The sequence below is a fragment of the Bombus bifarius genome, unplaced genomic scaffold, assembly GCF_011952205.1.
Source record: "Bombus bifarius isolate JDL3187 unplaced genomic scaffold, Bbif_JDL3187 scf7180000008213, whole genome shotgun sequence".
In the NCBI taxonomy this organism is placed as follows: domain Eukaryota; kingdom Metazoa; phylum Arthropoda; class Insecta; order Hymenoptera; family Apidae; genus Bombus; species Bombus bifarius.
The window spans coordinates 2,739,962-2,767,582 of record NW_022884516.1 but is presented as its reverse complement, the minus strand read 5'-3'; the positions used below and the strand labels follow the sequence as shown (position 1 = coordinate 2,767,582).

Here is a 27,621-nt window from a genome sequence, read left to right as displayed (position 1 = left end):
CACCAAATAACGACGCGACGCAGCGATGGCGGTAGATCGTATCGAAAGAATGGAACAATTGTTTCGAGGTCATGGTCGAATTGCACACCGAGGTAAAATGTATGTCGTATCGATTGTCATCGACGCGTTACGACGTTACGCGTACACGTTCGCGAATCGCCGCGATAAATGCCTCGTGTCCGATGACACCGATAACTCGGATGGAAATATCGACCTGGAGCAGAGGTAACCGCGTGTAATTATGCGGACTATTCATTTCGCGGGTTCCGGTACCAGCGCGTATCACTTTGCAACCATCCGAGCCTGTCGTTGCTGCGCTATCGTGGCCATTTACAAGTGTCATTCGTTGGTACCTGAACTCCTTACCGATTCGCCGATGTATTTAGGAAATACGACTGTTAATTGCCGCACGACCCACTGAAACAGTCCACGAACATAGTTTCGCCGACAGAAAATCGAACTTTTGGCCAACGATCGGTCACGATAGCGTGATTCGACCTCGCAAAAGCCAAACTGACGCAGCTGCAGTTTTTATTTATTTCTTTATTTCTTCGCATAAGTAGGTACATGGTGGATATTCGATTCTCTGGAGATAAATGACTTGCTTCCATGAGTTCAGTCATCCCAAGAAAATGATGTAAGTAATGGTAAATCCTAAATGTTTATTTATAGAGTTGATGAATATGGCTTCCGAACAGCACGATCACCGTTCTTCGAACGCAAGAAAGAGCGCCGATCACTGTTCGCTTTACAAGCTACTAACATAATTACGTAGGTATACCGAGCTATGTTGGTATTGCTTGGTTACAAAGGTTCTATACATAGATATCCGAAATTAATTGCCTATTCAAAGCCGCTTCCGTGACTCTAATTGACGTCAGACGTAACCCTTTGCTCTTCAACGTCCCTGGACAACCGATTGATTTTAAACAGACCTATACAGTTCGTCGCGAAGGATACTTGAAATCTTCGAACGAAACCAACGACGATCGACGAATACCTAAATGCATCTAAATTCTCTTTCTCGCAGACGCTTCTACGTACGAGTCTACCAGATCAACTCCACCTTCAACAAATTCGTGCAAACGGAGTTCCACCTCTTTCATAGAAAGTAGCTCTTTCATCAACGAAAGCGATATCGTAGAATTCCATTTATTGGGACGAAATTTGCCTGCCTAATTAACCGAAGCCGAGCTCCTACCTAATGAACGAAAACTAACAGGTAGCTAGCGAAGGAAATGGGTGAACTGCTATTATACGAACTCCAGTTGTATAAACCGTCTGCCGACAAGTTCGGATAAATGGAGTTCCATGGTACCGGAGGACGGCAGAGACGCAAAACCCTGCTCCACGACGGATGCTGCAACATTCCAATCCCCGACGACGCGACGGTCCCTTGGCGAGAACAGCGTCGCCGGCGAAAGGGTGCGTCGAAACAATTCCCCGGATACACCTGATCACGGCAGGGAGCCCTGAACGTTTCCCCGTGAGCGGCTGAGTCAGGTGGGAGGTGGAAGGTGGAGTTACGGGTGACGAGTCTCGGCGGCGGCCTCTGGTAGGGGCCCCTGGCGTCGTTGCGTACCCTGGTAACATTGGACCCCCACTTGCGCGTTTCGAAGTCGGAGGCGCATATACGACGGGCTCGACACCGATATACCCGACAACGACAACGACAACGACGCCGACCGGCGACCATCATCCGTCCTAGCGTCTGCAGTTGTTGCAGTCGGCTCACGGCGCTCACCGTTGAGCACGCGACCGTATACAGTCGCAGGGGATTCCCGGCGTTTCCCTCTGTACATATTCTCTTTGGTCGTTCGATACACTCGGTGATACCGACGATCGGCCGTTTTCCACATCGCGACTCGCGCCAAGGATAATACGTACGAGCGTTTCGCGGGATAGTGAGTCACACAGGTGCCACGAAGCAGACTGGACGAGAACGATCGGAATTCTATTTCTCTTTCTCCTTCTTTCTCTTATCCGCACGCACACAAACGCACGCGACTATATAGACTGTCTGTGGCGCGATCGGAATTGGGAAGGTCTGGAGCGAACCGATCGACCGGTCCCCACACGCGTTTCACCCGTGCGTCCACGTCGAGGACTCTTGAACGAGTGATTCGGGCACAGTGAGGGTACTCTCTCGGAAGAAGGGGTATCCATCGAGTGACAGTGAGTAGATCCCGTGTGAATTTGGTGTACGAGAAGGATTGGTGGCGCGCTACTGGTGAACCTCGAACGAGAGCAAGGGAGAAACGTAGTGACAAAACGGAAGATCTCGATCGAGATCGATCAGAGAGTGCGTGTATCTCGTGTGATTCTTTCGTGTGAAATCCGAACAATTCGGAGGGAAAGCGATATATTCGCGACACGAACACGCTCTTTCGTCTGACTTTCGAAATATTCGCCGACTTTTTGCCTTTCTATTTGCGTAGGATGCTTCTGAACACGATGCGTGATCAGGAGCGCGCCAACAAGCGGCCCGCGGGAAATCGCGACGAATTCGTTCCGCCGTCTCGTAATTTTCGTTGTTTCGCTCCGGGCGGAGTTTCGATATTTTCGTAGGCTCGGTGAATCACCCGACCGATTCCGTTACTCGCGTTCGCGGAAAGTTCAAGGAAATACGGGTGCGCTCGCTCGTTCGCTCGCTCGATCGCTAGGCTGGCCTGGCCGCTTTCTTAAATCCTTATTTTCAGCGGGGGCCGATTATTTCGCGATTCCCTGCGCCCCATTATATGGTAATTGCCGCGACACATGCTCGACGACGCGGCGTTACTTCATGCTCGAGTAACTTTGACATATTGGAAGCGTAATCGGTCGAGGCACTAAGCCGCGTGCAATTCTCCATCTCTTTTCAACTACTACGATTTTTCTTTCTAGTGACGTGCGTATGATTAATTTATAAATTTCAACATCGTTTACAATGATCGTGAATCATCGCCGTTCGATTTTCCAAGGAAAAGTAACGCTCTTTTTCGACGAACCCATTTTTCTCGGTTTCGCGACACGATTATGATATAAATAGTTTGAAACGCTCTGTTCGTTCACCTCGTTCTCGACCTGGCATAGATCGTCGATCGTAGACGTTCATTGATCGACACTCAGACGTTGTTTTTTATTCCTGCCTCGTCTAAGACATGAGTCAACGTTGCTGGATATCTAAAACGATCGCCGCGAGCAGCGTTCCAGTCGTTCTAGTTTTTTGAACACGCTCGGTTTTTCTACGATATATCGTACATTGCAACGCAATTTTTCGATGCTTCTGAGACCATTCTGCCTTCATAAATCATACACGTGGTAGAGTTCAACCGATCAACGCCAATTATCTCGTGTGTTATTATTTTCACTAATAATAATCGACATTGCACGTACGTTATTTATAGAAACGTTCTTCCAGCTGTAACCACAAGATAATTCCTCGAAAGAGAAAACTCTAAGAACGTATCCAACCAATAACGACACGATTTTAAATTATTGCTGCGACATTTAATTTCCTATTATTTTACTGATACGTTTCGAAAGGAAAAAAAAAAAAAAGAAAAAGAGACTCGTTAAAGAGCCACTGCGAGCCTCGGGAAACGTGTCGCACGATCGACAGTTCGACTGGACGATTTACGATCCGCGTAAAAGATGGTCGTATCGACGTCACGTTCGTTTCCATTCACGAATCGGTAGGAACAATAAATCACGGTTATCTCGGGGTCAGCTGGAGGTTTCTGCGTACGAATCAACGTCACGTTGCAATAACGGAACTACGTCATAAATTAGCGAGCCAACCTCAGCAGCCAGTTAGCCCGACAAAAATTTCCTAGCTACCTCGAGTTACACCGGTTTCTTCAGTGCTCTCGGCGCCGTTTCCTTCCATGCGATCCACGAAGGTCAAGTACTTTTCACGAGTACAAACGGCCATCCTTCCGGTTATCGACGCGATCTCTATCGATTCTTCCTGGACCGCGTTCCTACCAGGAATCCCCCTTTCCAACGTCGATGGAATCCTTCGTTCTTCCATCTTTTCCAATGTTAGAGTCCTTCCTCGTTCGAACTTCCATCCTTTCCTACGTCGATCCTTAGTTCTTTGATCTTCGATTTTTCCAACGTTAATAGAATCCTTCGTTCTTCGATCTAGAGAAGGACAACAGGATTAAGGAGAGAACGAAAGCAAGACTACTAGTGGCAGATCGCTGAATCGTGAAAATCTAGGCGGTCAGTGTCGAAGAGCGGCAAGAGATCAAATTACGAGAACTCGAGATCTCGTTCGATTTGAAGGAAGGTGGAGGAACAATTTATCGAGCAGAAGATAGAAGCGTAGGGTAGAAGTCGAAGACGTTGTTACGTCGGAAGAGTGGTTTACACGGTCGTAAAACGGTGACACGGAGGGGGTTTTACATGCGTCATCGTCGTGCGGGTACAAATCGCACGCGACCATACTCTTCGACGACAGTACACGTGTATAACGACGCGCTCGATCGCTCCTGCGAAACACGGGGCTTCGATCCTCCTTCAAGGACGCACGGTGATAAATGCGGTGCCGGAGATGACGTCCTCCGTGTTCTCCAAAATGACGATCTGGCTGGTCCTGCTGTGCTTGATCATTACGTGCAATGGTGAGTACCGATCAGGATTCCGTTTCTATTTATGTTCCTATTGTCATCGTGAATCGTTGTTAACAAATTCTTGACGAGAGACGTGGTTCGACGTTTCTACTTTCGTAAACGTTGAGAATGGGAGACGTGAGTCAACGTCTTCCATTTTATTCGACGTGATTTGTGTTGCAAAAAAATGCGGAAATTTGGATAAAATTTATTTTACAAGATATCGTCGACAATGCGTTAACGTTGAAGTTATCGTAATCGGGATATAACATAAATCGTTCGTTTCTGACAGAAGAGAGGAATAAATTTATTTGTTGAAATTTAAATTCAAGAAATTGGATTTTAGAGAAATTTCAATAAATTATACGCGTAATTATTTATTCTACCGAGATAAATCGAATAAATACTGTCTTCTGAAAGATTAATTTTCTACGAATCTAAACTTTATTACTGAAACATCGTTGAGTCTTATTAGCGATCATTCTGTCTATATATAAATAATACGCGTTTTACTTCGGCGTAATGATAGTTTTAAAAACAGATCGCGTGACGCAAATGTTTGTATAAGATTAAATAGTTTCGTGCGTATTCATCGTTGGCTGGCTTACCGGTGAATAAAAATTTGCGCGACAATTTTCTACCGAGAAAGTCTGTAAATTATCGATGTCTGCGAATTAACAATCTAGCTACAATGAATTACGATCTGTCATGTGACAATAAGAATTTATCGTGAATCGATATTACGGATAGCGTAATAATATCGATTGGCCGACATGAACGAATTAATATGCTAGGAGCCATTATTTTTTACGACTTCAAAGGCCTCAACCTTGACAAGGGCTTCGTAACCTTTAAGTGCCATCACAGAGGTTGCATTCGAAATGACCAACGCGAGGGCATAAATACTTACTGTCGATGACACGTAATATTTTATTATCGATCCAACTGTCGAATTTCATTCGATTCACATATATTTTTATTCCAACTTGTCTCTCCATTTCCGTTTGAATCATTAAGAATCTTCTGGCAGCATCGTAACGTTTTCATGTGATCCGCTTTCACGGTATTTGAAAGCTCGCGTAAAGTGGTCATATTACTTGAATTCAAGTGACTTAGAGTCAAATGACTGTACTAACTAGAGTAGAAACTCGAATGGATATATTTCAAGTCGCAGAAACAATAAGTTCGCGATAATGCCTCGTCCTCATCCTCGAATTCATTGATTCTCTCCACTATCTGAGATTTCTCGTTCGAACAATCCTATAATATAGTTAATTATACGATGTTCGAGTAAATTCATATAACAGAGGTCGGGTTTAGGCAAGTGGATTCAATTTGGCGGCAGTTCATTTACTCAAGAAACAAATTTTATTCCAACGAACGAAGCTCGAACAAACCAGAGTCCTATTCTATACCGAACAATGACTAACAATAAGATCTGAAAGGAAATATTTTCCACATCACAGACCATCTCGCTTGCAAATGCATTCATTCTGACACACAGCGTAAATTACCCGAAATCCCTCGACCGAACAAAACGTCGACCACAATTCTCGCATTCGATATCTCAGAAAGAAAGAACTGACCAAAACTGCGTGGAAACCGTTTCTTGAGCACTGCCACCTTGGCAGTGAAACCAGCTCTCAAGGTGATTCTCCGTTGCCGCGTTTCGGGATGCCCGTTTCTCTTTCCACATTCGTGGCGCTCGCGACGATTCCGTTTCATTAAAAACGAGGCACGTGCGCCACGCAGCTGTCCGAGCCACGCGAAAATCTGTGTTAACAGGTTCGATTCACTTTCGTAGAGCGCGTCGCGTGTCCTATTGGAATAACAAGCGTCGAACGATTTTCGCCTGTCGCGAAACTCAGGCGAAATCATCGCGATCTCAAACGAGCGCGCTCACTTACCCGCGTAATCAGAGCGAGACGCTGATCATCGCATCGCGCACCGCTGCAAATCGTCCGCTCTTGCAGCTGTTGCGAGCTGCATTGAATGATTTCAGCGGGATTAGGAAAGTAATTGTAATCGACTATGTCCACACGAGACGATTTTCCATTTTTGAAAGGATTCCAGGATTGAATACTTAAAGTCAGGACCGCGCTATTGAATTCTGCAAAATGTTCCAATCAAATTGTGACTTCAGATTATACGGCGAACTGTAAGAACGCAAAATACACGTACGTTCGTTTTGCTTATTTTTCATAAATTCAACGCGATACAATTAAAGCTAATGCATCCTTTAAAGCAAATATTCTCAGCTATAAGCACCTTAGTATTTCCGTGTAGAGAATAAAGAAAACACTAGTAATATCGATGTATAAAAGTATATATGGTTGACTTTTAAAGAGTAGAAATGACTTTGAAATTATTAAACGATCATACACCACCCACGAGCGTTTAATTTTTTTCTAACTTTTGTTACTTTGAAGTTACGACTCCATTTATCTACGTGGGATATCTTGCGTATTATAGTGGTATTGCAAAAGTGAATGAAATATCTGAATGAAGTATATACGCTGTGCGAAGCTTTTTATTTGGTTATCAGTGTAGTACGAGGTGGTTCTTAAACGTTGGTTACTTAATTTGGATAGAGGATCTTCTAATTATTCCGGGCAGTATAATGTACGTCATAGTTGACCCTGTTCCCTGACTTATGGAAGTCGCTCTAGTATGTGAACTTGAATCAATTTGTAGAACAATTGTTGTGCCAGGTATTCATTCATGTCGATCGTACATGTTTATTAAGAGAAAGATTAGCGTACAAATGTATGCAACCAGTTTATTTTTGTACAAACGCGTGAATTCTTTTCATCGTGTATTGTTTTATAAGAGATTGTTGGTTAGAACGTTACGACAGAACGATGACAGAATTACAGGGAAACGTTACATATGAGGTAAGAAGGAATCGAAGTGAGTGGGATTGAAATTTCCAATAACACAGTTACCAAGTTGCCGTGAAGACGTTTACATCTCGACTACGGTTCGTTGCTGGTAGCGATACGAATCGAAGCGATCGAGCGTGAAGAATTCGAGACGATCTTGGACCATGCACCGTGAATCATCCGAAGAAAAAGGAATTCGTTAGCTTGCTCGTCAGAAATATGTACTCTTCGTATAATTATCGAGTCACGTAAAAACACTTAACAATTAATGATAATGTATTCGATGCAACGATGAAATCGACCGCGTATCAAACTTTTAAAAAGAAAATAAATATGATGGAGAATGTAAATAACGAAAGCGGAAAATACCAAAAATATCAAAGATATTCAAAATATGGAAAATATGAAACGAAAACGTGTAACGCGTAACAGTACGATAAGGTGAAACATTTTTGCGAGTACAAATGATTGTCAATTATTGCGCCCGTAATATTGATCGTGAGACATTAATAAAATTCGATATCCCGGAATTTCAGTGGTGATTTTTTTACCGATCGTTTTTCTCTGCACACGCGTTCTCGTAAAGCATTCGCGGCATGGCCAGGGAGCGGCGTGCTCACGAGCCGAAAGAACTGGTTCTTCTGCGGAGGGTGGTTAAACTCGATGCAATGCGTGCATTTAGTGAAACATCGCTCTGGAATGCAAACACGTGGGGAAGGGTAGGAACCTGCATGGGAACTATCGTACGATCCTGCGTTACGATCCACACCACTGAATTTTATGCGTTCCATGGACACGTTCGTTTCGCTCTCGTCTAACTATCTTCTTTCCTCCGATTTTACGTAACGCTCGTCTATTTCCATCTATTCGACGATCTTCATTTTCTCTCATCACGTAATACGATTTACGTATTGGTTTCTTAAACGTCGAACAACGTGATTAATGTTAATCCAGTTGTATCATGAATTCAATTCTTCTTAGAATTTTCGATTTTTCAATTCCTGTAACATTGCCTCAACGAATACCGTTTTCATATTTTTTGATATTTTCCTAAAGACTACAATTTGCGATAATTCTTAGCAGCTGCGGCTCGCAGCAATATCCAGCAACTCGTTGTTTCGCGCACTGTAACCATCCGAAGGTGTCAAAAGAGCGACGATCGAACCTTCCCAATCTCTAATTTTTGTAGCGTGCAAGATGCTCCTTGGGCTCTTTAAAGAATTCTATATACTTTTCCTTCTTCCTTTCCTTCCTTACCGTGAGACGTGGCTTCATCGAAGATGTAGAAATCTCGAGCACCGCGAAAACAGCGTTACCAATTGGTAACGAAATTTTGATCGACTCGTACTTTCACGTTTCGTTCGCTCAGCTTCTTAAAACAGCAGAACCAAAGGAGTTCGTTACGGGACCAACATTTTTCTTTTGGTACCACCGTGACCAACTACTGCGTCGTATGAAGAAACGGAAACGAGGTTCGATAAATTGCGGGGTTAATCCTGGCCAAGGACAACGCTCCGATCGCAATGAAATAAACGATCGTCGATCGTTCTCATATCTCGAGTTACATACCTCGATAGATCGATCGAACACATGCACTGCTTGTGCTGATTTTGTAATATTTCTCAAGAGACATCATCCCGAGATCCGAACAATAGATAGAATCGATTAAAAGAAACGATTTACAGAAAACACGAGTTTACTTCTATAAGAAGTAACTTCAGTCAACGAAGATTTATCGTATTTTCTTGACCCACTTCGATTAATTCCTTGTTCGCTTAGAAATCATCCATCTTCGTTTGCGAATCGTCTCATTTGGACAAGGAAATAACGAAGATTTAATATAAGCAGCAACAGGGCTTTGAACTTTTCAGAGAAACTTCACGTATAATCTCTGTACAATGCATAAACGATACGTGAAAAGAGGCATACATAAAATAGATTAAAGTAACTCGATAGCCGCGAGTCTCGATTTAACCGGTCTGCCTCGGCGTCGATTAAGCCGCGGTTAATCGAGATCCCATCGCATTAACGTACAGCTCTACAACACGAGGAAACTCGGGAAGATTCGTCGAACGAACAGAAGCATCCTCGTTTATCATTAAAATCATCCTTCTTTGAAACAAACTTTCGTGCAATTTTTATCTCGGCAACTGTCGAGAAGCTTTCTCCGTCGATCCTGTTGTCATCGATTTGGGAACGCGGTCGAAACCTTTCTGGGAAACCTGGCTATGGCAATCGTTTCCTCGAACAGCATTTCTTCCTCGTCATCCCGGTTCACAGTCATCGGGAATGGAAAAGGTTTCTTGAAAATGAAACTGACGTCACTGGTGCTCGTTAGCCGGCTAAAAGAAGGAACGTGAAAGGAATACAGGAATAGTTTAGAGCCGTTCTTTTTCCACTCTTTACGACCGTGATAGCGTATAACTACGTCGTTTCATCTTGTGCGTTGAATTACGCGTGCTGATAAGACACGTTGCGAGCTTTCTGAAAGAGCAAAATCACTCGGTTCCGCTGACAACTAGCCAGTTTTGCGTCAATTACGCTTCTGTAATCGCAAACACGTATTTTCCGATTTCGATAATTTATAAAAAGAAGATTCTTCGGGGAAAAAATAGAACCACGAGTTCTATTTCAGTTAGTAACGAGAAAAACTCGGCAGAAATCGATAGAATTTCGATTATAACAATACCGATTAACGCAGTAATTGGAACTTCGATTAACGAAAGATTCAATTGCGATTCCTTCTAAGAAAAATCGATGAGCAACAGTAGAAACTGAAAAGGAGTGTCTCGTTTTCGTTTAAAAGCTATTAATCTTTATAATATTGATCTTAGAATATTTTGAAATAGTTGATATCCACTCGTTGTGCGTCGCGATTGCAATAGCGATAATCAAAGTTCTACCGTATAATATTTGCATGCCCTATATGTGACAGAAATCGGTATACGAGCAGAAAGCATGAGATATAGGTTAATAATGTTAAAGAAATTGATCGTGAATACATATGTTCATTTTCGCAGAGGGTAATTACATGGCAATTTCACAGTTAAGAAACAAGTAGTTCGTTTGAAAAGTATGCGCGTCAAAAGTTGATAATCGTTTGGAAGTTTGCCGGGACCATTTTAAATTACACCGAACGATTATCTACACGCGTTCCTCGAAGAATAGTTTCTTGAAATCCCGGCGCAAATATACATTTTTCTCGTTCGTAAGTAGGTACATATTGACGAAAAATACTAACCAAACATTCCAGCAAGTCAAACTTTTGCATTCTCTTAAAATATACGTTCTTGAAGAACGTTGCTGGCATACCAGTCTACCATAAATATAACTAGTATTTTCTAAAATACTTTCCAAAATTCAATCCTTCTGACTCATCGTTCGATCGCCAGCCCTTCCACACCATCTTCGTTCTCTCATTTCTATTTTCATTACTCTTAGTATTATATCTTAGTGGACGAACGAAATTTCTATGGTTATGGCGATGTAGATCTTGCAAAAAGGCAACGCCCAGCGCACGTATTTTGAGTTTCACAACGTCGTCTACGTGGGAAAAGAAATCGACCGGTGTCTCTAATTGTCCTCCCGGAGACATCGATGTAAGGTTGACGACCGTGGTTGCGCGTCCGTCGGCTCGTTCTTAATTACGGAACGATATCCTCTTCGACTTGGTCGAATCCTCGTTTTTCTCCGTTCTTCGCTTCTCTCGCGGCCACTCCTCGCCACAAGAAACGGCTGGCCTTGTCTTACGGTCGATAATCTTGGGATGGGATTCCATTGTCGTGGAATTAGTCACGGCGAGACCTGCGAAGATACATCCGGGACGCGTACCTGGGCCAGCACGAAATCTCGAAATGCCGATGTTTTAATCGGCAAGGTTATCAGCCGCGGCTAATCGGCCGTTAAATCATTAATCGATCTACAAAACGGTCGTATCGTATGGTAAAACTGGCGAATGATATTAATGGAAGGAACGTTACGTTCACTGCTGACCATAAATATCAGGATACCCATTTATATTTAACGTATCTCAACGCGTAATTTTCTGCTTATTTTATTACAAGTCTGTTATTTCATTAGCGTCGTTTAATTGGCCAAGAATCATGGCGATGTAAGTTACAGAACGGTATTTTGCGTTCGTTATTACGAGAAATTCATTATATATTCTTTCGACGCACGAAAACTTATCGTCGTAAAGTACAAAGCTATAACTTGATTAAATATGAAACTAACCAGATGATATTCGTAAGACGTGACTGAAATGCTCGATTAAATTGAGATTCTTAAAACCTTCCGTATTATGTTCTTTACGACATAAAATACCAAATGCGAGTGAAAATTGTTAGAGTTTTCCAATAAGCGTAACCAGATGCGTTGATATTTGACGATGTGGGTGATGTGGAGAATATTTTGTTTGTTAATGTATTTAAAATTAAAGGGACCTCGATGAATCGCGGCGGGCAACGGTCGAAAATTACGTGGCGGAATACCAAGGACGCGATGAAGAAAGTAAGAAAGTACGAAGAAAGTAAACGGTGGCCTTGGACTGGCTGAATGAATACGGCGTGACTTAGATGCTGCACGATCGTGTCCGTTCTTTCTTTTCTTCTTCGCTCTTTCCTTTCAAAGTTTATCCAGTTTTCTCATATCCTTGACGAATGTGTCTGCTAAAGCGATTCACGATAATCAAATTTCTCTGTTCCGTCCAACGACAGACTTACAAAGGCGTTCAACGAATTAAATAAGTAATTGACGAAGTTGTTCGAAACGAACTATGTTGGATTTAACTACTTAACTAGGTTTTTATATATGATTATATCAGATGGTAACACCTACACACGCTATACCACCTTATGTAACAATTCCCACAGTCCACTGCAGCAAAGTCAAATGACGAAGGATGCGGATTAGCCACGTCACAGTTTCGAATAATAATTTAAAACGCATAAAATAGTGCTAAACACTTGAAAGAAACGAGGAAACGATGGCTTAATAAACATATTGTATGAAAATCACTGTTATTTCGAGAGAAAGTTCTTCAACGAAAATCTCAGATATTCCGTTTACTACCGTCTAACATTCCGCGTATATCTCTAATTACAAATTACAGCTCTAATATTCCTGCGATAGATATTACTATTAACATTAAGCAATATCTATACGTAGAATATTTTCTACGTTTCTGAAGCAATCTGATTCTGTCGAGTTTTCGTTAATTATTTATAAACTCTTTGTAAATACGCTGCGCGATACCGTCTTCTTTTCGTTCAAGATATTACGTTAAAATATTTGACGTATCTTTTTGCCTCCTGTGTAAAATTATATCGCGCAGGCTGTTACAGAATAATGGCTAAATATTTTTAATCGAACGAAGAGAAACAACGATGCTACAAAGAAAAAGAAAGAAAATGATAAAAATTCTCCAATTTTCTACTGGTAGATAGAAACTTTTGGATCAAGGAGTGCGGAATAGTAGCTATTAAAATGCGTACACTGTATATGTATGTAAACCATTGGAAGCATCGTCGTCATCAACGATATAATCAACACGACTACTCTACGTGTCTACTATAAATTCCAAAGTTTATACACCTTGAATGCAGTGAAATTATATTACCAGTTACCAGCCATGAGTATGTCAATGTAAAGTGGGAAACGACCTTCCAGTGTCAGCGACCAGCTTTGCTCGTCTTGAGGACGAGCTTCGCCACATGGCGAACGTAACGAGACAATACCAAGGACCAAGTTCGGCACGGACGCGTATTACATACCGTGGCCACGTAGAAAGTGTGGAACGGTGCACACGGTGGCTCTTTCATTCAGAGAAATTTGACCGTGATCGTTCGCCGAACAAAAACGGCCGACTTTCGATACAATTAACGATACGGGCTATTTCGAGATGGTTCTATCAAGTTTTTACGTGTGCGATTCTGCTGTCGAGGCAACTTTTTAATGAGAGTTCGCTCGTTAATTAGAAGATCCACAACGATACTGTGATAACTAGGAAGATAAGATTGATGCGTGGAAGTGAAACTTCCAGTGAAAATCGAAAAGAAAGTGGTAGAAATGGGAAAGAAGGAATTATCGAAATTCGATTTGATTGCCAATGAGATTGTAGGACTTGTGTTACAGAACCGTCGATTTCGTATTCTGGACACAGTGTATCGAGCCGAGTTTTACGACGCTAATTCTTCGTGGTTCCCCCTTTTAACAAATATTTTATTATCGATCCGTCCCTGGTTCTATTTGCACATGGCGACAGACGCGCGACGCAAGGCGATTGTCTACGTGACTGTCGTAGCTTCCTGCCCGATGTGTCCTACATATATATATATATGTTCAACCGAGTTCCTTTGGATCACGATGTGACTCTTCGTTGGAACACGGAGCCTGTTCGATTTTTCTGGTTTCTCAAAACTGGCAAAAATTTAACCACCAAGTATCGAACAACAAGTTCGTCGACTTTAAACGATAAAAACCTCTAGGCTCGGTTTTTATAAATAACGCAAAGAATACAACAGACGTTATCGAGACCTTGCAGATAACACTACCTAAAATGATTAATTAAACCGTAATAATATTATTCTATCGACTCTTCCACTGGATGATATCTTGAGAAATTTTCGAATGCGAGACCAGTTGGTAATTTAAAGGAACGTGATCGCATTATCGATACATGTGGCGGTATTTCAAATATTTCTGGAATTCTCGAACACGTAACCTATGAGGCAATGTTCAAACGAGCCATTTTAATATGCGACTTTCCTTTTTCCACGATCTTACCGAACGAACTTTAAACATCTCCAAGTTACCGTACCAAGTCTAGCGAAATTCGGAATTTCATGTTTAATCTCGAATTCCATCGTGACGATCTGTTGATAGGCGTACCTGTGCCAGAAGAGTCTAATGACGCTACAACGATCAATGCTACCACGATCGGCCCGATTTCTATGGATCCCGAAATTCAGGGTCACTCGATGGACGATATCTTGCCAGGAACGAAGGCGCCACCGAGCCCCGTGCTATTCGTGAACGTTCCGGAGCACACGGAAACGGAACTCGGCTCGTCCGTTCTTCTAGCATGCAGAACCGCTAATCCTGTGGCCGAGTGCCAGTGGTCCTGGCAACCTTTACCACCGGTTCACCTGCCACTTCCGGATATCAGCGAAACACCAGCGACCAGTTAGTTACCTTAGATACATTTTCATATTAAAAGACAAATCCATTAAATCCATGAAATTTTCTTATTCATTTGCGAATTTTTATGCAATTTCGTACTTTCATGAAGGAAACCAGAGAGATGGAATCTATAGAATAATTTGTTTCGTGTACTACAAATTACGACGAGTACTCCACTTCCGATATCTTATATATTTTTATATATTATACGGATTCTGTGGATTTTTACAAGCTTCAAATTTAGCATAAATGCATAAGAATCCGCACTCTAATCACAATGTCGCGAATACTTCAAGTTGAAGCTTCTTAAGTATCATAGAATAAATTTATGCTCGATCGATTCCAAGTATATCTCGTCTTTACGAATAAAACAATCGATAATACAATTTTTTATTTGTCTCGATTATGACGAACGCCCGTGAGTCAAACTTTCGATAAAGCTCTGTTATTTTCCACGGCGCTCGTGTACGGTGTATTTATCGAAGTTCTCTTATAATTTATAGCCACCACGGTCTCGGTGATTCAGACGACAACCACGCCGACTACCAATCCGCTGCCGGTACGACAATTTCCTGCCTTCGGGAACAATAGCAACGACTGTTCCGTAAGATTCTCAAGTACGAAGCACGAGCAGACCGGATACTGGAGCTGCGCCGCGAGAACTTCCACGAATGATCCTTTCACCAGCACGGAACCTGCTAAGCTGAGCATCGTTAATGAGCACCAGAGTATGGAATGTTGATTGTCTCTTCTTATCCTTCTAATTCGACGTCCAATTACGTTATATTTCCTGAATCCGAAAATTTATTCGTTAGAAAATAATTAAAGAGGAAGAAAGTAAGAAACAGCAAGATGAATGTTGATATTTATAAATGTCCAGATCCTCTGATAGTGTTTGCGAAGCTCGATAACGTGGTGGAAGTACCAGCAGGATCCTCGGCGCAAATAATGTGCCAGATGAAAGCATCTGTCCGTGAATGTCAATGGTCCTGGAGGCAGTTAAACCAATCGCAGCCGTGGAACCTCGAGGTGAAGCGATTTCCAGCTTTCGGCAACGACAGCACCGATTGTAGTATTAAATTCAAGAACGTGCTGCCTGAGCAAGAAGGATACTGGACGTGTGGCGGCAGAATCGATCCGAATTCATCGTTCACGCAGTCGAATCCCATTCGATTTCTCATTTCGGAAGGTAAAAGATCCGAATTCTTTTTATCATCTTCTAACGATATCTTTAAAGGATTCTCTTCGATATCGTAACGATAAATCGTTGTTTTTTAATTTTCTTTCGCAGTTGAATTCGTACAATTATCCAGAGGAATCCAAGTAGCGCCTGGTGAATCGGTGCTCCTGAGATGTCTGGTGAACAAGCCAGTGGTACAATGTGAATGGTCCTGGAGGGCATCCAACTCGAGTCAGGCACCTTTGTTAGTTAAGAAATTCAATCCCAACAAAGACGCGGATCATGATTGTTCGGTGAGATTCAAGAACGTCCTGTACGAGGAGGAAGGATTGTGGACGTGTGGCGTTCGACTGTCACCGCATGGAATTCTTCACGAAGCGCCACCTGCGACTGTTAGCCTCCTACCTACGGGTATGAATACCATCTGGTTCTCTGTAAAATATAAAAAATCAAGAAATCCTAGAAATATATATAATTTTTCGCAGACCAATATTGTTAGGAAATTAACGAACGCGAAAATTAACAAGCAATGCACAAACTTCTTCGCACGTTTATCTACCATAACGTAGATTTAATCGATCAATTTATCTCGATCGATGTTCCAGCCAAAGTCAACTTCGTTGAAATGCCGTCGGACACTTCCGTGCCGATTGGTACGGAGGCCACGTTGAAATGCGTAACGAGCAGCCGCGTGGAAAAGTGTACGTGGACCTGGAAATCACTTCACGGAAACGAGCCAGAAATCGTCGCTCAGGAATACCCAAGCAATGGCGACCTTGGTAGAGACTGTTCGCTCACGTTGCCACGAGTATACGCCGAAAAACAGGGTCAGTGGGCTTGTCAGGTGTCGATCAGTTCCCTCAACACGATGCTGACCTCGCCATTCGTCAAGCTCACCGTATACGAGCAAGGTATTTTTATTTTCGTCAACGTCCTTCTTGCTTCCACCTTCTATCATTTCCATAACTTCTTCCACCTTCTATCGTTTTAACCTTCTTGCTACTAAACAACAGACGTTAATGTAAATTTATACTTTAGATAAGGAGTACTGTACTTTGCATATTATATGCAAATACCCCATAAATACACAGAGATCTATCAGCAATCTAATTATTACCTGGACATTTCATTTCCATCGTTCGCTCGTTTTTCATTTTTATTACGTTATATTTTGCATCGTATTACCATATTCTCGATATTTATATTACGTAGCTCGGTACTAATTCCGTGCCTAATGCATCTCTATGGATTTGTATTGAATTTTACCAAAGTTTATGGGGTCCGTATAATAAAATATCACCATTATATTTAATTTTCAGACGAAGTGAAGTTCTCGGAGCTGTCTCAAGACATCCAAATATCAGCTGGAGGGAGCGTCTTCCTGCATTGTGTGACTTCGTCGGCCGTGGAACAGTGTCGATGGTCCCTGACCCCGGTAAACTCGAATACCACGGTAGTGGTAAAGCAATTTCCGGCGGCCGGAAGCGAGGCCAGGGACTGCAGCGTCAGGCTGACGCACGCACTCGCGGAACAGGAAGGATTGTGGACCTGTGGCGCCAGGGTACGTGGCAAACAGAACTACACGGATGCACCTCCGGCCAAGCTGAGTCTTCTGGAACCAGGTATCATAGAATCTTGAGACGGATTCGCGACATTCCTTTCCTTTCACGGGTGAGGGTGTACAAAGAGCAATCGATCATAGATCCATGGATCTCTGGTCGCCTCGCGATATTCGCAACAACTTCAAGGCGTGGTCGTGGATCGGCCATAGATCCTCAGGAGTGTACAGCATCAACGTATATTGTGTATATATTAGCAAATTACGGATGAGTCGATCAACTCGAACTTGAAATACGAAGAAGTTGTAGAAAAATAATCGAGTTTCCGGATAATGGCGTCGAGCGAAACTTTTCACCTCGGCACAATCGTGTAATTTGCTTTTCGAGGCTGTAAACGAGTGGACGTAAAGGTCGCATATATTGCCAAGAAAGGTCGGTTCTTTGTTGTTTATACAAAGAATGATGACGTTCTTTCTCGGGAGAAAATCAATGACGATCATCGTCGAGATTCATCTCTTATGAAACCACGATATTAACGATCGTTGTGACCGTATACTGATGATCATCTTTGCATATTATTCATCTCATTTTGCTTCGTTGCGTTAGACAAAGATTGCACGAAACTAAACTTGATATTCCTCTTGCAGTCAGTTTTTTTTTAAACATGTAGATATATGAAAATAACGAATATGGATAAGGAAGGGGACTTCGACGTTATTTTTCCGGCATTCGGGAGTCGTTTTTCCGGATATTCTAATTAAGTGACTCATCCTCTGCAATGTATACACGATGTATCGTGTAACGGACATTAGTATTTCTGATCGATATCGTTTGGAAGATCGTCACTGGGAAAACACGTAGAAAAAAGGGACAGTGACTAGCTTTCAAAGCATCGAGAAAAATCGATCGCGCTATTGTACTATGTATCGCAAAGTCTTAGAATATACAATTGAAAGCCGCGCGGGCACGATTAAAGGAATTCGTAGAAAGAACGAAAATAATGATCGATCATCAATCTTAGTACCGTAGACGAGGAATTGATCGCGTCTAAGTTCTCCGAAGACTGTTGTGGGTGAAGGCATCGCGGTGGTGATGGAATCTGTACGATGTTTCGAGTCTCATAGATGATGTCTACTTCTCTTGATGACTTATGATTTAGTCATCAATCACGTATATATTGTAAAAGAGGTAGACATATAAAAAAGAAAAAAGTATATCCGTTTCTTCGGCCTGCAATTTTTATTTAAATGAGATTATCATATTCGATTTAGCATTTTCTTTCCTCGATTCTTGTAAGGAATCCACTGTTACGTTTGCAACGAACAATAAGATTCCTTGGTCGTTACCTAGCGTACCGTTACCGCACATATCGCATTTGCATCGATTAGCATTAGATCGTCCTAATTTATCGTTGTTTCGGTCGCATCCATTATTGTTTCCCTCGCAATTCCTTGGTAAATCTTCACGAGGATTTATTAGATCGTTATGCCTCGGGGCTAATCGAAGCCTGGCAATTAACGAGCGATTAATAATGCTGTCCGGTTTCCTTATAGGACACATGTATCGTTAAAAGGAACGCTAAATAATATATCCAGCAAGATCGTTCCATTAATAACAATTATTTCATCCGCGCCATTAAATTCTCTATCTTATTTGTCAAGCATACCATGCAATATGTCTCTGTGCTCACTAAACTGTATTTCAAGCGTAATGTTTCTTTTTATCCCCATCGATGGCACGCTTAAGAAGCGCACCTTACTCGTTAAATAACATCTATCACTCAATGTCATTCACCCTTTCTTATTTATATGCTCAACGGCAGGTCTACGCTCAAATGATTTCGCATTTAGCATAGTTAGTAGCCGCGTTAGTAAGTACGCGAAACCGTATTGCGTGTGTAAGCCTTTTCGCGAGCATTCTGGCTACGTTTATTGTCATTTCTCGTATTATTTATTGTCGAAAGTCAGGGAAAGTGCTTTGAACAAACGCTCGCCAATGAAGTTTGCCGACTTACGATCCATCGATTCGAGATTGTTTCTCCTGTTCTGTTCTCTTTTCATTTTTATTTTCCTTTGTTTTTTTTGTTTTGTTTTTTTTTTTTTTTACTTCTTTGATAAAACGATGGATTCGGAAGTTTTTTCAAAGCGTTGCTAATTAATTCGAGACGTTTTGACGAACAGCAGAACAATTCCACAAATTGCCCTGCTGTAAGAGAGTAACCAGGGAAAAAGCGTTCGTGCTCTTCGTTCGTTCTCACGCGTAACGTTAGATCTGAGACGCATTAGCTAGTAACTATTTAAAAAGACTACGCGTAGAAATTTTAATGTTTAAGGCTACGAATATTTATTTGTTAAGCGAAGTAGGTCGTTTAAGAGACTCCAGTGTGCTAATAACGATTAGACTCGTCACGGGGCCGTTAACGAATCGAGTTAGCCGAACCGTGGCCAACGTGTTGCTAAACGAGAAGTCAACGTACCGATGACATTACGAAAACTCCACGATCAAACAGGTTTTTTTTTTTTTATTAGAAATACTACGATACGCACTTTCTACATACTCATTATATTCAATTACATGCTAAAATTAACTCTAAGTAGACAATTCTTACTGTTAAGCGTCCCGTTTGAGATGTTCACCTTCGTTTCGAATAATGTAGCATTGTCGTTGCCGTCGGTCGACCGGCCGTCACTACGAAAGGATAATTATTACGTTTGAATCACTGTAATTACTAAAGGCACAAAAATAATATCAGCAAATGATATCAATATTAAAGAAGGAATTCTAATTGCGACGTTGTCGTTCGAAGAGTCCCGGATATTCATAGGGAACACGATACACATCGCGTGCAATAATCAAACGTAGAACGCTTTCGTTCGAAGCTAATTAATACCTTCGTGTGCCATTGAGTTACTGTTAAGTTCCCAACGTGAACAATACAGAAATCTACACCGGGATGTGATCGGTGGATCGTCGTACGTTTCCATGCGCGCTTGAGTATCAGTCTCTCCGGCATTGTAAACCATTTCTTTAAATAAATGATAATACGAAAACGTCATTGCGGTCTTTCTCATTCCCATCGCCTTTGATACTAACATATGTACGCTATACATATACCATCGAAATAAACTTAAGACGTCCTATCCGAATGAATGATATTTTTGAAAATATATGTATACATGTATAATAAATTGTGTACCATTAATGAATCATTTTAAGTATCATAGTCTTTGCCATATGTGAACACACGTTACACAACGAACATCTTCGACACATCGACACATTTTTCACATATTGTACCCTAACAAAAAATATGTCACGTGAAATTTGCTTGTGCACGGTGTGAACACTTAATGCACACGCGTTGATATATGTTCGATCCTGGAAGAATCTGCACTACCGAAGGAGAGACATCAACGCTTTCGGTGATTGGGCTAGAAACGAATCGACGAAACGAAGTACTGATTACAGAAAAGATTGATGATTTTTAGAACCAGTGACTGTGGCATTGTGGGCTGTGCCCCATCAAATGACCACTCTTTCGTGCAAAGTAGAAACTGTGCTATCGAAAGTCCAATGCCACTGGATCCACGCGCCGAAAACTCATATTTTTCAGAATATCAGTGAAACGAAAAGGTAACTTTTCTTCTTAATTCAGCATTGTCCAAGCTGAGAACTTCCTAAATTTTATCTCTCTTTTTTTCTTTGATTTTTTAGACACAACGTACAGATGGATTATCATACAGGCGTATGTACCTTGGAATTCAAACCCGATCATTCAGATTTAGGGAATTGGATGTGCAAATTTACTGTTCCAGACACTGACGAAGAGATAGGAAGCGCAACAGTCGTTCTATTAAATAGTCTTGGCGGTGAGTATTATTAGATTTCGTTATGCTATCAAACTTTGAAAAAAAAAAAAAAAAAAATAGATATAATTTTGTTTTCAATTCAATGTTGTAGATGAAAAGTTGGGATGGATCGTAGGTGCTCTGACGACCCTGATTTTATTCCTAATGATTATTATAGTTGTTTTAGTAGTTTGCAAAACGCGTTTATTTATAAGGAACTCGTCAAAGGTTTTAGAAACCGTTGCTGTGTCGGGGAAGAAACGGGTTTCGCAGGTTAACAACGAACGGTATATCGAAAATCCATCAAAATTAGATATACAAATTTCTGAGCCAAATCAAAATGTAACAAATATCGATAGCGTTCTTCCAAATAGAAGCCCACATTTATACGAGCATGTTGGAAAATATAGGAAGTAATCGAAAGAGTACGAAAATCTCCGAAAATGAGTAAAATTTGTTCTTTTCAAATCTAAGTATATCGTAAAATCAAAATTAGCCTGTAAAACAAATGTATTAATAAATAAAGATATAATGATAAACGTAAAAAGTTAGAAAATATATTTTATATAATATAAACCTTTTTTACAATAACTATATATGTATATATATATAATGTGTGTGTGTGAGCGTAGTAGCAGTAGTAGTAACTAAATACTATTTAAAAGCATCCAATTGTGACTGTATTTTCTCTAGATTATGATACAGATCTATGAGTTCTTTTTTATCGAATTCCACTGTTAATTTTGATTCCTCTTCTCCTGTCAAATTCAACTGCAATAATGACATTGGCCGCGCGTCTTTTTTAATAGAGGAAGATGCAGCTTGAATATTTAAACACCAATCAATGTCTTTAACCTAAAACAGAATAAATTAGTATAAAATACATGTTCTTATTTCCTACATCCATCCATGTAGATACTACTGATGGTCATTATCATCGTGACATACCTGAACAGGAAATATAGACATCTGTCTAAAATGATCGATTATTCCTTTACTATATGTAATCCATGCATTTAAAAATATTTGAATTTTCTCATCATCCGTTTTAAAAGTGTCCTTCAAAGTGTTTTCCATCAATTGTGGTTTTACAATATTGCAAGTAGCTTGTTTGTAAATTAATATTATCGCATCTAAAAGGCAAGTTAGATCATCCTTATTCAAATCCAAGGAAACCAATAGTTTTTCCTCTTCTTCTTCACTGAATATTTTTGTATCAATAGCAGACTGTAGCGTCTGACAAATACGATTAATTAGTAAGCGGAATTTACTGTTGTCTACCTGATTTGCTATTTTTAAACCTCGTTCGAGCCTAAAACAAATAATGCCGATTTAGATGAAACAACTGAAATATGAGATTACTATACTACGAATCTAAAATTTGCTGTGAGTGTCGTTTATCGAACAAAAAAAAGAAAAATGTTTGATAAACAACACTCACAGCAAATTTTAGATTTTTCTTGTTTTTAAGATAATTCATTAGTTACAATGAACCAATTTAATAAGAAATAAAGATTTAAATACTACCGCGGTGTCACTGTGATCCACGAAGCCATGATACTTGACACATTTATAGGTTATGCGACTAACTTGAGAATAAAAAGTTGAAGGAATCAATGAACATGATTTGACATTACATCTTTAGTATTAATTTAGTTAATCAGCGCTGAAATTTTCAAAAATAGCAGTTAGTTGTGTGCTGTATTCTTATATCACGAATTATGCATGTATTTAGGTGGGTATATTAGTACTGAAACTGTGCACTTGATAATTTTAACATTAATTAAAATTTGCACTATATCGTATTTGTACTATGAATATGATTTATACAGATATATACTGCAGTCAAAGTAACTAGGTCTAAGACTAACCAGATCTAGGAAAAAATAATTTAAGGTCTATCAAAAGTTTATTACCCACACATTAATGCACGTGCGCATACCGTGATCACTGGATCAAAGTACATAGATAAGATTATGAGTGTGTAGAAAACAACACGGTAGTTCGAAATTTTTCAGAATAATTAATGATGTCCTCAGATTATACAGAATACGACAAGGTACTACTTAAAATAATTATTTTTTAAAAATAATTATTCAGATAGATATTATAACTTCAATATGTATAAGTTTAATACTTTTATTATTTTACAGGAACATCCACGAATTTTAATTCCTGAACTATGTAAACAATTTTATGATCTAGGATGGGTAACTGGTACTGGTGGAGGAATATCTATTAAACACAAGTAAATAATATTGTCTTCTTATATTATATATTAAAGTTAATATGTTAATATAAAATAATAATTATATTTATAGAGACAAAATTTATATTGCCCCATCCGGTGTTCAGAAAGAACGCATTTGTCCGGATGAAATGTTTGTACAAGATATTAGTGGAAATGATTTAGAACTGCCACCAGTAGAGAAAAAGTTGAAGAAATCTCAATGCACTCCGTTATTTATGTGTGCATATATAAGGAGAAATGCTGGAGCTGTAATTCATACCCATTCAAAATTTGCTGTAATGGTGACATTACATTGGCCTGGGAAAGAATTTCGTGTTACCCATCTTGAGATGATAAAGGGTATAAAATGATAATTATATTATTACATGTATTTGTAATTATAATATATATGTATATACTCTTTCGTTTATTTATGAAAATATATCGATATTATATAATGTAGGCATAAGGAATCAAAAATTGGGAAAAGCATATCGTTACGACGAAGAATTAGTGGTACCCATAATAGAAAATACTCCGTTTGAAGAGGACTTAAAAGATGAATTGGAAAAAACTATCATTGCCTATCCAGAAACTTGTGCTGTATTAGTAAGAAGACATGGTGTTTATGTTTGGGGAGATACATGGCAACAAGCAAAAACTATGTGTGTATTAATTTAATACTAATATTATTAATGCGTTAAATATATCTTTTGTTTTCATCTATTATATGTCTTTCTCTATTTAGGACGGAATGTTATGATTACCTATTTGACATAGCTCTACAAATGAAACTAAGTGGATTAGATCCAGCTGCAGTTCCAAAAGATTATGTACATAATAATAAGGAATAAAATTGTAAATTAATAACAATATTTTTATTCATTACTTTTACAGGATAATAAATTAATATTTTTATATATTTTTCAGAAACCATGATATACAGATATATATATATATATATGCCTACTATAGTATTAATATCTTAAACTTTTGTACATCTTTAAGTATCCAAATCAAATGGTTGAAAATCTCTTCTAATTCGTTTTGCTAACTCAATTTCTTCCTCTTGACCCAATTGACAATCTTTCCAATCAACTCGATCATCAAGATCTAATATTCTGTCTGAAGCTAATACCTCCCTACCAAACTGAAGTGGAAAGTCTTTCTTTATCCTATGATATAACTTTTGTCTATCTGGCAACTCTGCATAAAAATATAGAACACCTGGTTGTGCAATTTGCTGTAAATCAGTGTGTGGAGGTAATTCCAATATTTTAAAATTATTACATTGTGCCATCTCCTAAAACAAAAGTATTATTAATATCTACTAATCATAGCATATAATATCTACATTTTTACAACATCTAAGCAATCATAATAAAAGTGCTTACCTCAAATGCTTCTTTCAGAGCTGCTGCTTGATTTTTATGAATAGGTACAGCTTGTAATTGACAATGAGATGTTTTGAAGTTACGTTCAAAGAAAACAGGTACTTTGTCCAAAGTTGCATAATAATTGGTTATAGCGTCTTTATATTGTTCAATTTCATCTTTTACTTCTTTTGGTAGAATAGAAAGACTTTGATGATGTGTTATTGGTAGAATTAAGAGATGATTCTCAACCAATCCACCTCTAGCAAGCGCAACGTATACCTCTATCCCAACTGATATTACTAAATGCTTAGAAACTTCAGGACTGGATAAGCAAAACCAGCACTTTGTTTGATCAAATTCTCGTTTTACTTTTTTATTAATGCCACCGTAAGATTTGGATCTTTTAGTAGTTTCTTGAGATTCCATATCATAAAAATATTGTGTATGCTTTGGTTGTTCTGATTTTTGTAGAGATGGTTCACTTAATAGCATCGATTTGGGATATGGAATATTTGTTTCATCTGTAGTTTTCATAATTAGCTCGGATAAACGCGTCCGGTCAACAGGAGTCAGATTCAATGCATATAACCATTTCCTTTTTTGACTGTTCACTACAGGAGCAAGTGCTATAAATCTCGTTGCAATTTCAGTATTTCCTTCTTGTAGACTTTGATTCCTATACGGAGGTCTTTCGTAATATATGCCTTCTAACGCTGATACATGATATCTTGGTTTTACTTGGGCAGTCAACCATGCAATTAATTTTGAACCCTGATATTTCAAGTTTGGTTTATTAGGATCTAAATTTGTAATATAAGCAGGCCAGGGTGAAGTCATTAATATATCAATTCCACGAAAACTAGGTTGACCTTTTAAACAAGCTTGCTTAATTGACATTACATCATTTTCATTGAAGCAAGTAGGTTTTGTTTTCAACGAGTTATTTTCTGTACCGCTGATATAAGCTATTTTAAGTCCAGAACTAGCAGTATATAATCCACGTTTTCCAAGATAAGTAAGATTTTGACAAATTTCACAACCATCAACATCTGGATAATTAACTAAATCAACTTCCTCGTTAGCGCCAATAATATAAGTTGGAACTGGTATACTTTTCATGCCACTTTTATAGTCTTCAAGCTCCGCGTTGTCTTCGCCAAAAAAATTTCCCACGCATAACAAAAAGTCGAAAGGTCCGCTTTTCTTATTGATAGCATCAATTTTGTTGAATAAAAATTTAAAATGTCCTTCTACATCTCCACACAGTAATACCTTTTGCTTTTCAGTCATGTTTAATAACATAACCTAAATTTCAGTAAGTAAATATATACACAATAAATATTGGTTAGAAATAGTATTAAAAATTCATGAATTTAACAATTAAAATAGCTTTCTATTACTATTATTATTATTTCAACATTTTCAATTGTATAAAACTAACACTTTCCATGACTAATGTTTTACCGCGTTTTTAACGGAAATAATTAAATAACTGCATACCAAACATCTCAATTTGTTACTATAAGATTACTAGTTCAATGTAGTAAATTAAAGTCCCTATTATAATATTCTGATACTATATGATAGTACCAGACTAAGTGAGAATAAACATCGTGTTTTATCCACTTGGAAAAAGATAGAGATCCTTTTATATTTCCTATAATTAAGAGAGATACTAGAAAGCATAACTATTTAAATTACCACATTTATATGTTAATAAATAATTGCCTATGGTAGTAGAGTCGGTAGTGATGGAAATGATAAAGATGGTAAAGGACATTAAAGAAATCGTTCATTCTTTGCAAAGTACATACTTTTCTACAGTCGATATATCCACTTTTCATTGTTGTACATTGTTTACACTGATTTGATGCCAAACTACATCGTAAAACAATATCGTTGATACGTACATAATGTCATTCAGTAATACTTGTTGATATTTCCCAAACAATATTAAATATAGAAACAGACAATTACGTTACAAATTTGTCTTTTTAGATCATTATTTAACGTATACATCACTTACATCACTTACTTGTACATAAGAACACAAAATATAAAATCATAAAAATTTTCTGCGTACTCATAAATTAACCTTTATTCTATATTTTAAAACGATAGTTATCTATAAAAGATCGAGGTTCTAACACCAAGATTAAGTCAAGTAAGAGAAAGTTTCCAACATTCAGTTACTAGGTAGATATGTACATACTTTGTTGTGAGTTTTCGTGCGATAGCATAGTAGTTTTAGGGCTACACTTGTTACGAATAGACCACCTTGTATCCTCAACATCTGGAAACGATTTCCACGTCGTAAAATTTTATTGCCTACCTGCTAACCGTGCGCAACTTTGCATCTATCAAAAATATGACCGTAAAGAAAATTTCCAAGGACGGTATTTCTAATTTAAAGCAAACAATTTCAATCTTGACGGATGCACAAAGAATCGAACGATAATTTTATATAACCTAAAAATCTCTTGTGGCAAATAATTAACTTTAAGTCATAAAATTATTATCTTTAGAAAAATTTATGCAAAGATCTTTGATGGCCTCTGGAATTTATTTAAAATATGTTTGACCGCGAACAATAGAGAGAAACCGGAAGAATTTATATGGAGAACAGCGGAAACTTACCCCTGCGCTCGCTGGTAGCGAAAAGAAGTGTAAATAAATACACACCTTTACACAAACCAGCGAACACAGCCGCACTTATATATATATATATAAGACATTCGTATAACCTAGCCAGTTGCTGCGGCGAACAGGAAT

General features: G+C 39.2%; 4 protein-coding genes across 6 annotated transcripts; 2 read left to right on the top strand and 2 right to left on the bottom strand.

Moving 5' to 3' along the window:
* The first annotated feature begins 1,647 nt into the window (after nucleotides 1-1,647).
* Nucleotides 1,648-21,782, top strand: LOC117210799. Its single transcript, XM_033454143.1, has 11 exons — nucleotides 1,648-2,175; nucleotides 4,130-4,607; nucleotides 14,360-14,659; nucleotides 15,160-15,384; nucleotides 15,537-15,845; nucleotides 15,948-16,247; nucleotides 16,442-16,747; nucleotides 17,156-17,458; nucleotides 20,884-21,028; nucleotides 21,110-21,264; nucleotides 21,356-21,782. Exons 2-11 carry the CDS (start codon nucleotides 4,538-4,540, stop codon nucleotides 21,658-21,660), a joined length of 2,418 nt encoding a protein of 805 aa, XP_033310034.1. The 5' UTR covers nucleotides 1,648-2,175; nucleotides 4,130-4,537; the 3' UTR covers nucleotides 21,661-21,782.
* Nucleotides 21,783-21,852: 70 nt separating this feature from the next.
* LOC117210803 (COMM domain-containing protein 10) lies at nucleotides 21,853-23,247 on the bottom strand. 3 transcript variants are annotated; one of them, XM_033454152.1, is made up of 4 exons: nucleotides 23,164-23,247; nucleotides 22,771-22,909; nucleotides 22,192-22,555; nucleotides 21,853-22,098 (listed from the first exon to the last, which is right to left on the bottom strand). In XM_033454152.1, exons 2-4 carry the CDS (start codon nucleotides 22,797-22,799, stop codon nucleotides 21,898-21,900), a joined length of 594 nt encoding a protein of 197 aa, XP_033310043.1. In that variant the 5' UTR covers nucleotides 22,800-22,909; nucleotides 23,164-23,247; the 3' UTR covers nucleotides 21,853-21,897. The 3 variants fall into 3 exon arrangements, with proteins under 3 accessions (XP_033310043.1, XP_033310042.1, XP_033310041.1); XM_033454151.1 differs by having other exon boundaries at nucleotides 23,160-23,246; XM_033454150.1 differs by lacking the exon at nucleotides 23,164-23,247 and having other exon boundaries at nucleotides 22,771-23,108.
* Nucleotides 23,155-24,346, top strand: LOC117210802 (probable methylthioribulose-1-phosphate dehydratase). Its single transcript, XM_033454149.1, has 5 exons — nucleotides 23,155-23,302; nucleotides 23,397-23,491; nucleotides 23,565-23,833; nucleotides 23,937-24,138; nucleotides 24,222-24,346. The coding sequence occupies exons 1-5, from the start codon at nucleotides 23,270-23,272 to the stop codon at nucleotides 24,325-24,327; spliced, it is 705 nt and encodes a 234-aa protein (XP_033310040.1). The 5' UTR covers nucleotides 23,155-23,269; the 3' UTR covers nucleotides 24,328-24,346.
* LOC117210801 (CWF19-like protein 1) lies at nucleotides 24,333-26,451 on the bottom strand. The gene is made up of 2 exons (XM_033454148.1): nucleotides 24,868-26,451; nucleotides 24,333-24,776 (listed from the first exon to the last, which is right to left on the bottom strand). Exons 1-2 carry the CDS (start codon nucleotides 26,149-26,151, stop codon nucleotides 24,477-24,479), a joined length of 1,584 nt encoding a protein of 527 aa, XP_033310039.1. The 5' UTR covers nucleotides 26,152-26,451; the 3' UTR covers nucleotides 24,333-24,476.
* Between the last annotated feature and the right edge of the window lie 1,170 nt (nucleotides 26,452-27,621).

Bases quoted from the DNA above. Each gene is read 5' to 3' on its own strand.
- LOC117210801 (XM_033454148.1), bottom strand. From the start codon at position 26,151: ATGTTATTAAACATGACTGAAAAGCAAAAGGTATTACTGTGTGGAGAT. The intron at 24,777-24,867 runs GTAAGCACTTTT...CTTTTGTTTTAG, and splicing joins CTCTGAAAGAAGCATTTGAG to GAGATGGCACAATGTAATAA.
- LOC117210799 (XM_033454143.1), top strand. From the start codon at position 4,538: ATGACGTCCTCCGTGTTCTCCAAAATGACGATCTGGCTGGTCCTGCTG. The intron at 15,846-15,947 runs GTAAAAGATCCG...TTTCTTTCGCAG, and splicing joins TCGATTTCTCATTTCGGAAG to TTGAATTCGTACAATTATCC. The intron at 17,459-20,883 runs GTATCATAGAAT...GATGATTTTTAG, and splicing joins GCTGAGTCTTCTGGAACCAG to AACCAGTGACTGTGGCATTG.
- LOC117210803 (XM_033454152.1), bottom strand. From the start codon at position 22,799: ATGGCTTCGTGGATCACAGTGACACCGCG. The intron at 22,556-22,770 runs GTAGTATTTAAA...TATTTGTTTTAG, and splicing joins TGGATCACAGTGACACCGCG to GCTCGAACGAGGTTTAAAAA. The intron at 22,099-22,191 runs GTATGTCACGAT...ATTCTGTTTTAG, and splicing joins TGTCTATATTTCCTGTTCAG to GTTAAAGACATTGATTGGTG.
- LOC117210802 (XM_033454149.1), top strand. From the start codon at position 23,270: ATGATGTCCTCAGATTATACAGAATACGACAAG. The intron at 23,492-23,564 runs GTAAATAATATT...TTATATTTATAG, and splicing joins GGAATATCTATTAAACACAA to AGACAAAATTTATATTGCCC. The intron at 23,834-23,936 runs GTATAAAATGAT...TATATAATGTAG, and splicing joins CCATCTTGAGATGATAAAGG to GCATAAGGAATCAAAAATTG.